Source organism: Pantherophis guttatus, chromosome 10 (genome assembly GCF_059756535.1).
Source record: "Pantherophis guttatus breed Tessera chromosome 10, ASM5975653v1, whole genome shotgun sequence".
Classification (NCBI taxonomy): Eukaryota; Metazoa; Chordata; class Lepidosauria; order Squamata; family Colubridae; genus Pantherophis; species Pantherophis guttatus.
This window is the reverse complement of record NC_142072.1, coordinates 1,303,124-1,319,110: the sequence shown is the minus strand read 5'-3', so window position 1 is coordinate 1,319,110 and position 15,987 is coordinate 1,303,124. Positions and strand designations below refer to the sequence as shown.

The window sequence follows — 15,987 nt, the reverse complement described above, 5'->3', positions numbered from 1 at the left end:
GACTTCAACTCCCAGAATTCCTGAGCTGAACTCATGCTGAGTTGAAGTCCCCAGGTCTTAAAGGGCCAGAGCTCCCCAGCCCTGCATTAAATGGCTCCGTGCTTCATGAATTCCCAGCTAAGACATCTCAGCAGAAGCTGAAAGAAATAAAGACGCGAACACGGATTAGTGGGATAGTGGTTTATTTTAAAAATATTACTGCATTAAACACTCATGGCTTCCTCTCTCCAAAGACATATTCACAATTTCAAAATAAATTAATAAGTAATCTTCCCCTCCTTCACCAGCCCACCCGTTATTCAGATTGGATCTCCAATGGAAAAAAACAAAACAAGTGATCGGATGCTTCCCCATAGGGTCGCCGCAGTGCAGAGAAATTCAGAAATTGGAGAGGGGAAGAAATCGGAAGGCGATTTTGGAAGGAAGGGCGAAGAAGACCAGGCACCTTTGTCTCTTTGGGCCCCAAATCTCTCGGGAGGCAGGAAGGGACGGAAGCGGGGAATTTAGAAGATGCTTTGGATGAGATATGAAAAGAAAAATGGACCCGTTCCATCACGCATTACCCCAAAAAGCAAGGATGAAACAGACGGTTCCTGCTGTGCCACGCGAGTTAATCAAGCAGGTCTCAAGGCCCCCGCAGGGCAACCGTACCATGTTGAGGGCCAACACAGCCACAGCAAAGGAGTCGCAATCCGGCCAGTGAATACTGAGTGCCAACCATCCACGCGGGAACTTTTAATACGGTGGTAGCTCTGGCACTAAACCTGTTTTGGTCCCCGTTCAAGAACATTTCCGGGGCTCAACGCTGCCAAATCTGGAGTCAGATGTTACCTTGGCCCAAACACACCCTCACATCTGTATAATCCAGGGGTTCTTAGGGTCTTTCTTGCTGACCTGTGCCACTCATCTGCAAATGCAGGACGGCCCAGGCCCGTTTCTCCCTTGCAAAACTGGACAACCCCAGAACGGACAAGGGGCATATTATCCATCTCCCCCAAGGCAAAACCCTCCCTCCCTCTTTCCTTCCTACCATCATATGCAGGCAAATATGGACGCAGACCACGGTTCGTTCCTGGCCAGAGTCCGAGTCTGTTGCAGAGAGCCCTGAGTTGTCACTCAGCAGTTGGACAAGGCTCTCTTCTGCTCTGGATTCGCACTCGGACCCGGCCCTATCCTCACACGAGGAACCTGCCTATGGGCAGCTCTGGAGGCTGCCAGGAACAAACACCAGATGTTCACCCGACTGCAGAAAAAAAAATCTTGTTTCTAAAACCAGGCTGGGAGGGGGGGGGAATTCTGCTTGTCTCCATCCTCCACTCCAGCAGGAGGTGGGTCAGGAGTCCTTGTCCGGCCAAAACTCCAGGATTAGAAATGCAGAAAGTAATAAAATAATCCTTTTATAACCATTTACAAATATATATATATATATATGTATCGGTGTGGGTTTTTTTTTTGTATGTGTGCACGCTCATGTATATATACATATATGGATAAAAACCATATACATATATTTAAAAAAAAACACCACCAGTTGGAAAAAGAAAGAAAAAAAAAAGAGGAAGAAATGGGAACGTGCTTCCCCGACGCATCCTTTGTACAAAACCCGTCAGTGAGAGCGGTTGAATTTTATTCCATCTTGGACATTTCAAACTTTGTGGTCATTATTTCCTAAGGTGGAAAGAAAGAGAAAAAGAGAACTAATTAGTTTTTTTAATGATTTTCAGCCGGACGGGTCTTTCCTGATTTTCAGCTTGATCACAAGGGATCTTCCGAGCCCTTCCTTTCGATCGCCTCCCTTAAAGGCTCTCTGAACACTTTAAAACAGTGTTTCTCAAATGTGGTTGCTTTAAAATGGGTGGACTTCAACTCCCAGAATTCCCCAGCTGGCATGCTAATGTTGGGCTCTCCAACCTTGGCCACTTTAAGACTTGTGGACTTCAACTCCCAGAGTTCCTCAGCCAGCAAAGAACTCTGGGAGTTGAAGTCCACAAGTCTTAAAGTTGCCAAGTTTGGAGACCCCTGTGCTAGTGAACCAGAGTCATTGACTGAGATGGAAGGGCTACAGAAATTGAACAAATAACTACATATATTTGGGCTTTGGGACAAAAGATGCAAAATGGCAGGCTTACCTCATCGGAGTCCAGCAGTGGTGGTAGCATACTGGAAGAGAAAGGAGAGAGAAGGTTACAAACATGCAGAGACGACTTGGAGATGGCAGACAATAAAATTGTAGAAATTCTAGGTTTATGGCCATGGATTAACTGTGTTGGACTGAACTATCTCATTTCATGGAGGTTTTTCTTGCCGTGCTCCAAAAAAACCAAGAAAGACCCCCACCCCCACTCCCCCGAATTTCTTTTAAGCTTTTTGACTAAAATGCAGGAATTGAAATGTTTACGTAATAATCCCTTCAAGAGTGCAATCCTTTACTACAACCCTACAACAGATAGGAGCCTAATAAGCCAAACACAGGGAAAATATCTTAAACCAAAAAAAAAAAAAGACTTACACATCAGCCATGGAAGAGGGAATGTTTTCTTCAACCCATTTCAAGTCTTCGTCCTGCATTTGGAAGACGACAAGGGGGAAGAACTTAAGCCCATGATGGAGGAGGAGGAAGAAAAAAGAGGAGGAAGAGGATGAGGAGGAGAAAGAGAAAGAGAAGGAAGAGGGAGGAGAGAAAGAGGAGGAAGAAAAAGGAGGGGAGGAGGAGGAGGAAGAGGAAGAGGAAGAAAAGAAGGAGAGAGAAGATTAACAGAAGAAGATAGGAAGAAGAGAAGAAGAAACTCCATCCAAAATTCTTACCACTCGGTTGCCTTTTAGAATCCCGTTGACTTCCGGTTTCCCACCCCTCATCTTCATCCCTGTGCCAAAGAGGAGGGAAATAGCAAAAGAGGGAGAGAAAAGGGGTGAGTGGGTACAGGGAGGCCAACCCCCCCTTCCAGATCCGACACACTAGCTCAATCTAGAACCAGCTCAATCTAGAACCAGCACAGTTGGGAGATATTTTTCCTTGGCAGAGATGTCTCCCACAAGGAGATTGCAAGAGATCAGCCGAAATGCATGGGGGCGGGGGGGGGAAGCACACATACAGGCGTGCAAACGCACACCAGCCACTTGAGAAAAGGTTCAAGAACCAGAGTGGGGGTCCTGGGGCGGAAGAGACCACCGGCCAAGGCTTACCAAAGACTTCGTTGACCACCTGCTCTTCTTCCTCTTCCTCCTGCTCGCTCCCTTCGTCCACCAGAGGCATGAAGGCGTATCTGTGGGGAGGGGGCCAGGAAGAGGGCGTGAAATGGGGCTGGGGACTCACCCGAAGGAGACCCGCCCTCTCCCCCTCACTTGAAGGAGATGCTCCATTTCCTTTCAAGGAGAAAGGTGGGTTTTCCCCCCCTTGAGAGGAGAATGAAAACACAGAAGCCCGATGGGCAAGGGATATAGAGCGAGCTGTCCTGAGTTCAAGTTCCGACACCTTTGATTATTGCTGGAGGGTCTCCAGAGGAACATGATCACCAGCAGGATGATGGAAAAGAGGAACCTCCAGAAGGCATCGTCGATCCAGAGTTCCCGCCAGTCCTAATGGAGAAGAAAACAGGAAGTGTCGTTGTGCAGGAAACCCGAGAAGGTACATGTCATGCCCAGTCGGAGTCTGAATCTGCGGGGGAAGATGAGATGGAACAGGAGCCGAGAGGGTGGCTCCGTTGGCCTTGGAGGAAACTGGGGAAGGGCAGAGTCAGTCCGGGCAAGGCTTTTGAGGATTAGAAAGGCTTGTAGACAGGGAGGAAGAGGAGACACAGAGCTCAGGAGAAGAGCAAGGATCACCCCCTCCTGATCCTAGAGCACGGAGAGCAGAGAGAAGGCGAGAACAACTTCTCTCCTTGATTAGTTTCCATCCATTGTTTCCTGTCCTGCCCTCTGATGCTTTGGAGAATAATTTGATCCCCTCTTCTTTGTGGCAGCCCCTCAAGTACTGGACTACTACTATCATGTCCCCCCTAATTCTTTTCTTTAGACTGGCCAAGCCCAAATCCTGCAGCCGTTCTTCCTATGTTTTAGTCTCCAGGCCTTTGATTATCCTAGTAGTTCTTCTTTGCACTTTTTCCAAAATCTCAACATCTTTTTTTGTAGTGTGGTGACCAAAACTGGTTGCAGTATTCTTGGAAGGAGAACATTTCAGTGGTTCAAGGGTCAACTTTTTTTAAAAAAAAAAATTCTGGATCTAAAAGATGATGATGATGATGAAGAAGGGAAAGGGAGGCAGCCTGCTTACTCACGGATTGGCAGGTGGCAAGATGGAAAGTCTTCGTGGTCCAGACGATGAAAATCAGGGACGCTGCAGAAAGAGACAGAAAATACGTGTTGTGGGTGACTGCAGGAGGGAAGCGTCTTCTGGAGGCAGCAGGAAGTCTTTGAAATTAAAATTTAACCGAGGGGTTTAATATCCTGCTCCAGGCGCTATGTTCCCAGCCTATCTGATAAAGGCTGGAGGGGTTGGGGTGACAGCAAGGCGTTTTAAAAAAATAAATGTGAGCAGATATAGAACAGCAGGCTCTGTGAAAACCTGAGCAGTAGCGCTCAGCTCTTCCGCCAAATTTTAATTTGAAAGCTGAGAATTTCTTAAGGGCACCACGATCGTCATCTGATCCTCGTTCGCTGCTGAATTGGAATACAAAGAAAGCAAAATCCTGAGGTTTTCCTCTGAGTTCATCCCCACTTTTGCCTTAGCTCCATCTGTGCTTTGCGATGTAACTTTCCTCTTCCCTGTTCATTATTTATTTATTTGTATCCCGCCTGTATTATTTTTTACAAATAACTCAAGGGTGGCAAACATGTCCGTCATAGTTTCTTCCTATTTTCCCTACAATAACAATCCTGTTGTTGTGAACAGGCCAGGCCCTAAATCACCCAGCCGGCTTTCATGCCAAAGGCAGGACTAGAACTCCCAGCCTCCTGGTGACTGACCAAAGCCATCCAGCCATCCAGCCATCCAGCATTCATTCATTCATTCATTCATTCATTCATTCATTCATTCATTCATTCATTCATTCATTCATTCATTCATTCATTCATGGCAGAACTAGAACTCACCGTCTCCTGGTTTCTAACTTGATGCCTTAACCACTAGACCAAAATGACTCTTTAAAGCAAGTCCCGGCCCCAACAAGGACCTCCCCCCACAACCTGAGCAACAAGAAAGCAGCGTGCCCCCCCCCGCAAAGCCACCCCAGGCCCCGTCTCACCTATGACGGCGAAGATGAGGGTGTTGATGAAGTGGCGGTAGAGCGAGAGCTTAACCAGGTTTCTTCGCAGCTTCAGCAGCTTCATGGTCTGCACCAGGCTGATCAGGATGTGCCAGCGGTCAAGGAGAACAACATGGCAAGGAGGTGGGGTGGGTGGGAAGGGGGTGGGAGATGCCGAGAGGGGACCCCCGTCAAGAGGAGAGGAACCTGGGTGCCCCTCCAGAGAGGAGAGCTTGGTAGCCTGGTGGTTAAAACCCAAACTGGCATTGGGCTCATCGGGTTAAGCTTTGCACCCAAAACTGGACACAGACAACCTCCCCTGTTGTGACCCTGTGGCCCCCAAACCCTCTACAGTAGGGGTGCTATGGCCCCTTTATGATCTGCGGACTTCAACTCCCAGAATTCCTGAGCAACCAATGACGGAGCACCCATAACTTCTAGAGCAGTGTTTCTCAACCTTGGAAGCTTGAAGATGGGTGGACTTCAACTCCCAGAATCCCCCAGCCAGCTTTGCTGGCTGGGGGATTCTGGGAGTTGAAGTCCACCCATCTTCAAGCTTCCAAGGTTGAGAAACACTGCTCTAGAGGCAAGCTGTTCCACTGGCTAATTGTTGTCACTGTTAGGAAGTTTCTCCTTAGTTCTAGGTTGCTTCTCTCCTCGATCCGTTTCCATCCCTTGCGTCTTGTCCTGCCTTCAGACGTTTTGGAGACTAGGCTGGCTCCCCTCTTCTTTGGGGCAGCCCCTCAAATATTGGAAGACTGCTCTCATGTCCCCCCCTAGTCCTTCTTTTCTCTAGACTGGCCAGACCCAAATCCTGCAACCGTTCTTCCTATGTTTTAGCCTCCAGGCTTTTAATCATCTTAGTTGCTCTTCTTTGCACATTTTTTTTTCTTTTTTTGTAATGTGGTGACCAAAACAGGATGCTGTACTCAGGGTGTGCCCTTACTAAGGCTTTACAAAGCGGTACTAACACTTCACGCGATTTTGATTTTGATTTGCCTCTGTTAATGCAGCCTTGGATTGCCTTGGCTTTTTTGGCAGCCGCCGCACACGGCTGGCTCATGTTTAAGCGATCGTCCCACTAGGACTCCAAGCTCCATCAAGGGGTCAAGAGAACTCAACAAAGCCCCACCACCACCTGAAACCAGCTCCAGCCCATTATCCAGACAGCCTCTTCCCTTTCGAAAGCCCACAGGTTGACCAATTGTTTGGGGAGGAGGGAGGGTGGGCAGGAAAGGGAGGAGGAGGGAGGCCCAGGACCCAGAGCCCCCCCGCCTGCCCCCCAGCAGGCCAGGACCACAGAGGATATCCACCAGCAGAGAGCAGAGTCAAGCAGAGCAAGGGGAATGGCTGCTAGCAGCACCAAGTCATCCTGAGCCTGGGATAAAACGAGAGAAAGGAGAGAAGGAGAAAAAAAAAAGTGACGGAGAGGAGAAAAGGCAACAGGGGGCGCTCCAAACACAGGTTGGGGATCACTGGTCCACGAGGGCGAGGGGAAATGGGGTACCGGGGAAAGGATGGGAAGACCGAGGGAAGGAAGAAGGGATCGTGGCTTTCGAACCAACAGAAGAGATTTGGGCCCGCTTACAGTTAGTCCTCGGCTTATGACCATGATGGCCATAAAGTGAACACGATGGGCCATTTCAGCCGAAAACCAGAAATAAATGCTGGTTTAAGGCAAAAATGTCGTAAAAGGCAGTCACATGACCCGTGGGATGCTGCAAATGAACGTCAAGCGAGGCCAAGTGCCCAACGGGGGGGGGGGGGTCACATGGCTACATGCCCCACCCCCACCCCCGCTGTCTAAAATTCAAAACTGGGTTGTTAAGTAGCCTTGGGGAGCACTGTGGGAACTTCTGACAGCCACTAAGCAAACCGTCATAAGTTGAGGACCGCTTGTACAGCGTGCACATTTGGGAAAAGACCAAATTTTTAACTGGGGAAGGGAGGCATTTGGAAAACCTCAAATTCGCGATCTTCCACTATCTAAAATAGGAAGAGATTTGTGGTTAAGTTCGTAAGTTAACTCATTTAGGATCCTTTTTGGGTGTCTTTTGACGGACTGAGAAACCTAATTTTTTTTCGTGAGGGGCTAATTCTGTTTGCAAAGCCAGATTCCTCTCCCCCCCCCAACCTCCCTGGTCGCCCTGAAACCAAGAAAGAGGAGCTGGAGGGCCGAAGTTTCAGACAAAGGATATCCACCAGACGATACAGGAGTCCAAAAAAGCGAGAAATATCTCGCAAGTCAAGGTGACCATGTTAGCTTGTTCCTGGGGTGGGGGAATAATCAGAGGCTGAGCAACCGGACCCCACCCCTCCCCTCCCCACTGCAAGGCTCCCTCCTGGCCCCACCCCCCCAGTCCCAAAGTCCTTCCCCCCCTCTTACCGATTTAACCCGCAGCACGCCTTCGATGATGGAGAAGACCAGGTACATTAATCCTACGCCAACCACACGGTTCAGAAGGGCCCCCAGCCGCGGCCTGCGAGAGAGAAGCCAAGGGCGTCACGATGGGGGTCTTAGGGCGATCACCAGGAGGCGGTGAGTTCTAGTTCTGCCTTAGGCAGGAAAGCCAGCTGCATGACCAGGAGAGGTTGAGGTGTAGTCCCACCTTAGGCATGAAAGCTGGCTCAGTGATTTTGGACCAATCACCAGGAGGCAGGGAGTTCTAGTTCCACTTTAGGCCTGAAAACTAGTTGGCTTTGGGCCAATCACCAGGAGACGGTGAGTTCTAGTCCACCCTAGGCATGAAAGCCAGCTGGGTGACTTGGGACCAATCACCAGGAAATGTGAGTTCTAGTCCCATCTTCGGCTGCGTGACTTTGGGCCAGTCACAGGGTTGTTGTGGGGAAAAGAGGAGGAAGGAATATTAAGTATGTTCACTGCTTTGAGTCATTTATAAAAACAAGGCAGGATATAAACAAAGAAACAAATCCTGCAATTAAACTAAGTTGTGCTATAAGCAAATAAAATGCCCCTTCCGTTATTGACAAGAGAGTCGCCGCCGATTCACGTCATTAAACCAATGTGGACACGAATACATCTTGAGGCCGTTTCAGATCCTGCTTTCATTCTGCATGACTCAAAGCTGGAGAGATCATGTCCCCGCCTCCTCTGAAACCACAACCCTGCGAGGTGGGCTTCGGAAAGAGCAAAATCACCCGGCTGGCTTTTGTGGCATCCAGCTGTGCCCTGGGCATCCCTCCCCTGTGCCCTCCGTCCGCTCTCACTTGACAATGCCGTATCCCAGGCTGGCGATAATGACGAGGACCCGGGCCAACATCCGCTTCACGGCACACAGCACCTCGCCGAAGATCACGGCGCCTTGGACTGCAGAAGGGAGAAGGAGTGCGAGAGAGAGAGACGGAGAATAACTTTATTCTCGCTCTGAACGCACACGGATCGGCATACGTTAAAATGAAATTTCCTTGCATGCAGCTCTCAAAAAGTCTCCGCCTCCAACATACACCATGCAAACGTGACAAAATAAATAAAAACAAAATTATGCATGCACCCACATAAATTACGTGAGATGACTGGCCTGGAACCAGTGGTGGGATTCAAATAAACTAACAACCGGTTCTCTGCCCTGATGACTGGCTGGGTGGGCGTGGCCATGGTGGGTGTGACAGGCAGCACTCGGCCTCCTGCAGCCCCCTGGGAGCAAAAACGAACTGTGGAGGGCCCATTTTCAACCTCCCCGGGCTCCAGAGGCTCTCTGGAGGCAGGAAATAGGCCCATTTTCGCCCTCCAAGAGCCTCTGGGAGGCCTGTTTTCCACCTCCTCAGGCTCCACACGCCCCCTGCACTTATCTGGGATCCAAAACGGGCCACGTGGGGACTCCTGGGAGGGGAGGGGCAGGGCCAGCCAGTCATCGGAACTACCGGTTCGCTGAACCGGATGTAAAATTAACCGGCTGAATCCCACCTCTGTCTAGAACCCAGAAAACGAGGCCCAACCTTGGCCGGTGGAAGCAACCCCTTGCGTGCTCAAACGGGAGCCCTGGGGATGAAAAGGACCCAAACGCCCATCCTTCCCAGCCAACAGCCATGCCCACCCAACTCCGAAACAGCAAGGGGAGACTGGACAGGTGTCCGTCCGCTCTGCAAAACGGTGGAAATGTTTCAATTAACCCATAGAATTGTTTTAAAAACTTATTTAATTTTGCTTTATTGAATATTTACAAGTTTTAAGACTTTATACCTCTGCATTTAAGTTTGGATGTTTCTCAGAGTCTCCCTTGCCAGTGAAATGGGCAGCAGATAAATGTCGTACAAGTAGTCCTCGACTTACAACAGTTCACTTAGTGACTGAAGTTGCAATGGCACTGAAAAAAGTGACTTATGACCGTTTTTCACGCTTACGACCATTGCATCCCCAGAGTCATGTGATCAAAACTCAGGCACCTGGCAACTGACTCACATTTACGACAATCACAATGTCTCTGGGATCATGTGATTCCACCTTTGCGACCTTCTGACCAGCCAAGTCAATGGGGAAGCCAAATTCACTTAACGACCATGTTGCTAACTTAAGAACTGCAGTGATTCCCTTAAGAACTGTGGCAAGCAAGGTGGCAAAATGGAAGAAAATTAACTTAGCAACTGCCTCACTTGGCAAAAGAAATTTTGGCCTCAACTGTGGTTGTAAGTCGAGGACCACCGGTAAATAAAATACATGAAAGAAACAAGCCATCTTAGTCTCCCCTTTGCCAAGGCTGTCCAAATCCACTGCAGCACAACACCCATCACCCCGTTTAGTGGGGCTGGTAGGCGATGGGAACTGTAGTGCAGTCTGCACAGAAGACGCCGCGTTGAGCAAGCCAGAAGAACCGTCCGTTGGGAACCATCCCGCCACAGATTTGGGGGGGGGAGGGTCTCTACTCACCTGATTCCCCCTCGCTTTGAATGCTCTGAAATTCGGCGTAGAAGACCGCCTTCTCCAACATGCCAAGCAGGATGACGCCACCGATCCAGAACTGGATGCGCAGAATGTCCCGCCAGTAGCAGGCCAGGAGAGTCAGCCACAAGACGCCGTAGAGCACGTAAACAATGCACATCACCATGTAGAACTGGGAGGGAGAGGAATCGCACCACGGATGAAGGAAGCAGGTGCGGAAGGCGAGCAAAGGTTGGGGGGACGAAGGAAGGGCCACCCTTCATCCCACAACTGTCTCCAGGATACGGCTCTCCAAACTTGGCCACTTTAAGATGGGTGGGCTTCAACGCCATGTGGCTCGCTGGGGGATTCTGGGAGTTGAAGTCCACAAGTGGCCACGTTTGGAGATCCCTGCTCTAGAACAGTTTCTCCAACTTGGCAACTTTCAGTTGGGGGACTTCCACAATTCCCCAGGCAGCCTGCTAATGAACCTGAAGATGGGTGGACTTCAAATATGTTGGGAGAAACAGGCCACGATGCCCTCTGCTCACCTGTCTCCTGAGCCATAAAACGGGGTTTTCAACTTACCACCTTGAGGGGCCATTCCGAGGCGGAGATGTATATGTACTCAGGATGTTTCATCTGAACATCAACTGCAAGGCAGAATGGGAAAAAGACACGGGTGAAAAAGCTTGCAGAAGAACAGCAACTTCTGGAGAAGAAGCAGGAGGTGAAATGCCTGTGATGGAACTCCAACCCAACTTTCACCCTCTACTGGTGAAACCCGCCTCAAAATGGAGCAGCTGTATCCCACCCCAGCACGGCCTCTGGAAGTTATCACCCCTTTTCCAGGACAAGGGTTTGCTTAGCACATTGTAAGCCGCCCTGAGTCTCCGGAGAAGGGCGGCATATAAATCAAATTTTTTAAAAAAGGGTGATTCAAGAAGGCTTGGACACATTCTTGTCCAACATGCAGAAGACCCCAAGACCAAAGAAGACTGAGTAGAGGGACTGAACGGTCGGAAGTGAAGCCTCCTTGCCCCCAGTCTCCCATAACTTCTAAAGTCCCTTTAGAAGAAGACATAACAGTCCCCTCTATGGGTGAAGGCAATTTAAAGATATTAGATATTAAAGATATTATTTTTTGCTTGGTCCATCAAAACTGGACTCTCCACTCACTCGAGAGCTCCCAGTTGGGCGAGGGGCTCGTGATGCTGAGGATGAAGACGTAAGGGCCATCCTTCCAAGTTTCAGCAACTGTGACAGGCTAGATCAGAGATAAAAAAAAAAACCCACAATATTTCAGGTAAATCAAGAAGCTGCTTGCAACACAAGACGGGCTCACCTTCTTCCAGTGGGAACCATGGAATGGTCTATACCAGGGGTCTCCAACCTTGGCAACTTTAAGACTTGTGGACTTCAACTCCCAGAGCTTTGCTGGCTGAAGAATTCTGGGAGTTGGAAGTCCACAAGTCTTAAAGTTGCCAAGGTTGGAGACCCCTGGTATAGACCATCTTCCTCCATTTGTAGACCATCTCGATGGTCCTTCTATAGACGTTGTGAAGGCCATGTAGTATCAGATACCAACTTCCAACATTAAACAGCCTCTCTCCAACCTCTGAAGAAACAGGAAAGGAAGCTTGGTGCCCCCCCCCCCCCGCCCCCTTCAGCAGAAGTCCACTGAGGAACGCTCTGAATTCCTGCCTGCCAACCCCCTGCAAGGCCCAGGGCCCATGCAGACCACCGACCTCGAGCTTTCTCTTCGGCACGTCCACTTTCTTCTTGGGGTCTTCTGTAGGTTCTCCATGGGCCGAGGGAGGCGGCTTCACCTCCTGGGTCTCGCTGGGCTTCTGGGCCTCTTGATTTGGGGGGATGGATCCCTTCTCCTTCTTGTCTTCCTTGGCTCTGCGGGCCTCTCTCTTTTGCGCAGAGGTCTGCGGAGGAAGGAGGAGGAGCGAAAGTCAGGAGGGGGAGGAAGGGGAGACCCCCACATCCTGTCTATCGCAGAGTCCCTGAGGTTAAAATTTATATGACGTTTGTTGTTTTAAACAATCACTCTTTTCAAAGCGGGACAAACTGTGTATTTCCATGCCACCTCCTGTAAAAGGACCAGAAAGGATCTCTAGGCGAGGGGAGCAGCATATACATTTAATAAATCCAGTTAGTCCTTAACTTACGACCACAATTGAGTCCAAAATTTCTGTTGCTCAGGGAGACAGTTGTTAAGTGGGTTTGCCCCATTTTACAACTTTTTTTTGCCACAGTTGTTAAGCGAATCTGGCTTCCTCCTTGACTTGGCTTATCGGAAGGTCGCAAGAGGGGATCACGTGATCCAGGGACCCCTGCGACCGTCATAAATATGAGTCAGTTGCCAAGGGTTCACGTAAATTTTGATTACGTGACCATGGGGATGATGCAATGGTCGTAAGTGTGAAGACAGGTCCCAAGTCATTTTTTTCAGAGTCATCGTAACTTTGAATGGTCACTAAAGGAACGGCTGTATGTATGACTGATGCTCCTGTAAGGTTTACTCATTTTAAGGCAAAGTTAAGTCACCTGCTGGCCACCAGTACCCCCCCCATCAGTTTCATCCCCCTCCCCCCATTGCCAGAATCTCAAAGTCCCCCCAATTGGTTACCCTTTTATCTGGGAGGTGCTTCAGCTTTTTCGGAAGTGGGAGTTCCTGGACATTCAACTGAAACAGAGAAAAGAGGCAGTGGTCTTAGTCAGGACCTCCAAATAATACTTCCACTCCCCATTCAAGTGGACGAAGTTATGAGTTCCCCACTTTGAGCTCAGTGGATTTCTTGCAGATGTTTCATGACCCAACTAGGTAGCATTGTCAGTGCTAGGAGCGAGTGGGGTTTGCTCTCTGTTTATATACATTCGTTTGCCCTGCCTGTGTTCGTGGGTGTGGTTTTCCCCTTGTTAGGGTCTTGATTTCTGCTTGATTGTTTGTCTGGTGTTAATCCCTGCTTATCTAGATGTTGGTTGCTGGAGAGGATGAGTTCCCCCCACCCTAACCAGCACTGATGATGTTACCTAGCTGGGTCATGAAACGTCTGCAAACTCAAAGATTACTGAGGACTCCGCATTCAACCCTGAGCTACAAACACTCTCTTCTATCAGGCTTGTTCACCACCTGGGGTGCTTTCCCCCCACCATGAGGCTACTCTGGTTTTCCAACCATTTTAAGGCCACCCCTTGAGAGTCCTGCATGCTGGATCCGCACCTTGTGCAACTGTCCACACTGCACCAGAGTGAAGTTCCAGATGTACTGGCCATCTCCAAGGACGCTGGCCTCAATGTCAGGATTGCTCAGGTAGGTCAAAGCTTCATTTTCCTGAAAGAAGAAAGAAAATCAGAGGGGAAATTACAGAATACTAAGAGCCCACCCACCCAAACACCTGGAACCATGGGTCCAGATATCCAGCCTTGAGGAGGGGGCTTCCTTCCTGCTGAGCCCCAGAGGTGGGGGGGATTTCCAGCCTTCCCCACCCTGTTCCCCCCCCAAATCCACCCGGCGGCTCACATTTATGTAGATTTCATGGTGGCAGCGGGAACTGCGGAGATACCAGGTCACGTTCAGGAGCCCTTCCCAACTGTTGCAGACTTCGTGGGGAACTGTAAAATAAAAATAAAAAATAAAAATATAAAAATCCTGTAAACCTCCTCCAGCTAGTCCAAATTTTGATTTAATTATCCTGCTTGTGGGAGGCTTGGCACTTACATTTGAGGATAATCCAAGTCCCTTTAAACATCGTTTTGGAGAAGACAAACAAATTCTTTTGGTTCTGGAAAACAAGAACAGCACAAAGGGTCGGTCACTCCACCAAAGGGCTCGAGTTCAAATCCATCCTGTTCCTAAGATCCAGCTAGGATAGCACGGAATAACTTTCTGCTCTGGCCAAAGAAACCTCCGGGGAAAATGTTTGTTTGGAGATTCTTTCTGGGAAGAAACAGCCACTGAGGGGAGAATGAAAGGTGTGGTAGATTTTGGGACCCCCCCCTCACTCCAATATAAATGTCAAACAACGCTAGAATATGATAGAAGACAATATTCGTAGCTGGGTGTCAAACTGCAGGGTCCTTGCGTATGTTTTATGACCCAACTAGGTAACTTCATCAGGACAAGAAGGTTTGCAGAGTGGAGGAGGAACAAGAATTGTGGGGTGCTGGGTGCGGAATGAGCTTGGTGGTTTTCTTGCAGACGTTTCATGACCCAGTTAGGTGACATTATCAGTGTTAAAAGGGAGTTTGCTCTCTGTTTATGTAGAGGGTTGGTGGGAGTTTCTTGGTGGTTTCGTGATTAGAGTATAGTTTTCTGCTTGCTTTCTTGTCTGGTGTTAATCCCTGCTTATCGGGGTAGAAGTGGCAGGGCAAACTATTTTATACATATATAAACACAGGGAGTAAACCTCATCTTCACTGATAATGTTACTGATAATGCCTGCTATTTGATTGGCATCCAAAGGAATCTTCTCAACCGGTGGCCGGAGATCTCCCACCCGAACTCGGCCGGCCACCCAGGGCATTGCTGACTGCCCAGACCGTCCAACCCCTCAGCAGAGGGCCAGGGCCATTCATTCCTCTCTATGGGACAGAGGAGGGGGGGGGATGGAGAAGCCCCTTTGGAAGCACCCAACCCAAAGTCCCCTTTGCAAAGGAAGCTGACACCCCTGCAGAGCAGGCCAGCCAAGGCAGGGACCAGACCTTTCTGCCCATGCTTTCTTTGGAGGGGGGGGGAGGGTCTTTGGTGGCTATTGAGGGAGGGTCCTTCCTTCTTTTTGGCCCACCCACAGCATCAAACATTTAAAAAGAAAAGGGAAAGAAAGCTGTGAAATCAGTTGCTATGGGAGGCTGCTGGGGTCTTTGGAGTGGGGAGGGGCGCAGGGGGAGGGGCAACCATCCAACCATCCCAGAGAGGGACCCCCAACCCTGCTGTGAGGGGGGAGGAGGGGCAGAGAGAGAAGAGGAGGCAGGGCAGCTCCTGGGAAAGCGGGGCTGGGGTCCTCTCGGCTGCCCACCCCCCACTTCCCAGGCCGCCCCCCCTTTGAAGAAAGCCAGGGGGGCACCCCGAGGCCATCTAGCCTGACCTTGGATGGCCCTGATGGGAGGGAAGCGACCCGGGAGCCCCTCGGGCCGCCCAGCCGGACCCCCCTGCCCCTTCGCCCCAGCCAGGCGCCGTGCAGGATGGGTGGGGAGGGTCCCGGGGGCGCCACAGGTCTGGCCGGGCCCCGCCCCCGCACTCACCCCGCCCGCCGTCCGCCTCCAGCGGCCCGGCTCCGACGCAGCCCCGCCGGCCGACCCCGGAGCCAGCGCCGCCCCGGCCAGCAGCAGCACCGGCAGCAGCCGCCACCTCCGCCCGCCGCAGCCCGCCGCCATCCTCTTCCGGCTCGCGCGTCACGTGGCCCTGGGGGCGGGGGAGGAGGAGGAGGCCACGCCTCTCCAGGTCCGCGGACTCCAACTCCCAGAATGCCTCGGCCCGAGGAACCCCCCCTTCAAGCTCACTAGCAGGCCGGCGAGGGATTCTGGGAGTTGGAGTCCAGCCACCTTCAAGTTCATTTAGCAGGCTGGCTGGGGATTCTGGGAGTTGGAGTCCAGCCACCTTCAAGTTCATTTAGAGCAGGCTGGCTGGGGATTGTGGGAGTTGGAGTCCAGCCCTCTCCAAGTTGCCCAGTTTGAGAAACGCTGGTCTTCAGCGGCGCTCTGTACCTGCTCAGGAGCGCCCTTGGCTCGAATTGCAACACTTCTGCTTCTTTCCCTCCGTTGCTTCTTGTCCTGCTTTTCTGGTGCTTTGGAAAATCAGTTGACCCCCCCCCTTCTTGGGGGGCGGCAGCCCCTCAAACACTCGCCTGCTGCTCTCGGCCC

General features: G+C 50.6%; 1 protein-coding gene across 4 annotated transcripts; it reads right to left on the bottom strand.

The window, feature by feature from the left end:
* Positions 1-165: 165 nt before the first annotated feature.
* On the bottom strand, positions 166-15,962 carry LOC117677611 (Golgi-pH regulating cation channel-like). 4 transcript variants are annotated; one of them, XM_087876486.1, is made up of 20 exons: positions 15,832-15,962; positions 13,847-13,910; positions 13,649-13,740; positions 13,349-13,459; positions 12,755-12,811; positions 11,865-12,050; positions 11,296-11,383; positions 10,705-10,769; positions 10,126-10,309; positions 8,469-8,568; positions 7,627-7,720; positions 7,439-7,510; positions 5,241-5,349; positions 4,275-4,333; positions 3,473-3,576; positions 3,184-3,263; positions 2,806-2,864; positions 2,510-2,562; positions 2,130-2,160; positions 166-1,668 (listed from the first exon to the last, which is right to left on the bottom strand). In XM_087876486.1, the coding sequence occupies exons 2-20, from the start codon at positions 13,875-13,877 to the stop codon at positions 1,627-1,629; spliced, it is 1,617 nt and encodes a 538-aa protein (XP_087732612.1). In that variant the 5' UTR covers positions 13,878-13,910; positions 15,832-15,962; the 3' UTR covers positions 166-1,626. The 4 variants fall into 4 exon arrangements, with proteins under 4 accessions (XP_087732612.1, XP_087732613.1, XP_087732611.1 ...); XM_087876487.1 differs by lacking the exon at positions 7,439-7,510 and adding an exon at positions 6,550-6,618; XM_087876485.1 differs by lacking the exon at positions 15,832-15,962 and adding an exon at positions 15,370-15,528.
* Between the last annotated feature and the right edge of the window lie 25 nt (positions 15,963-15,987).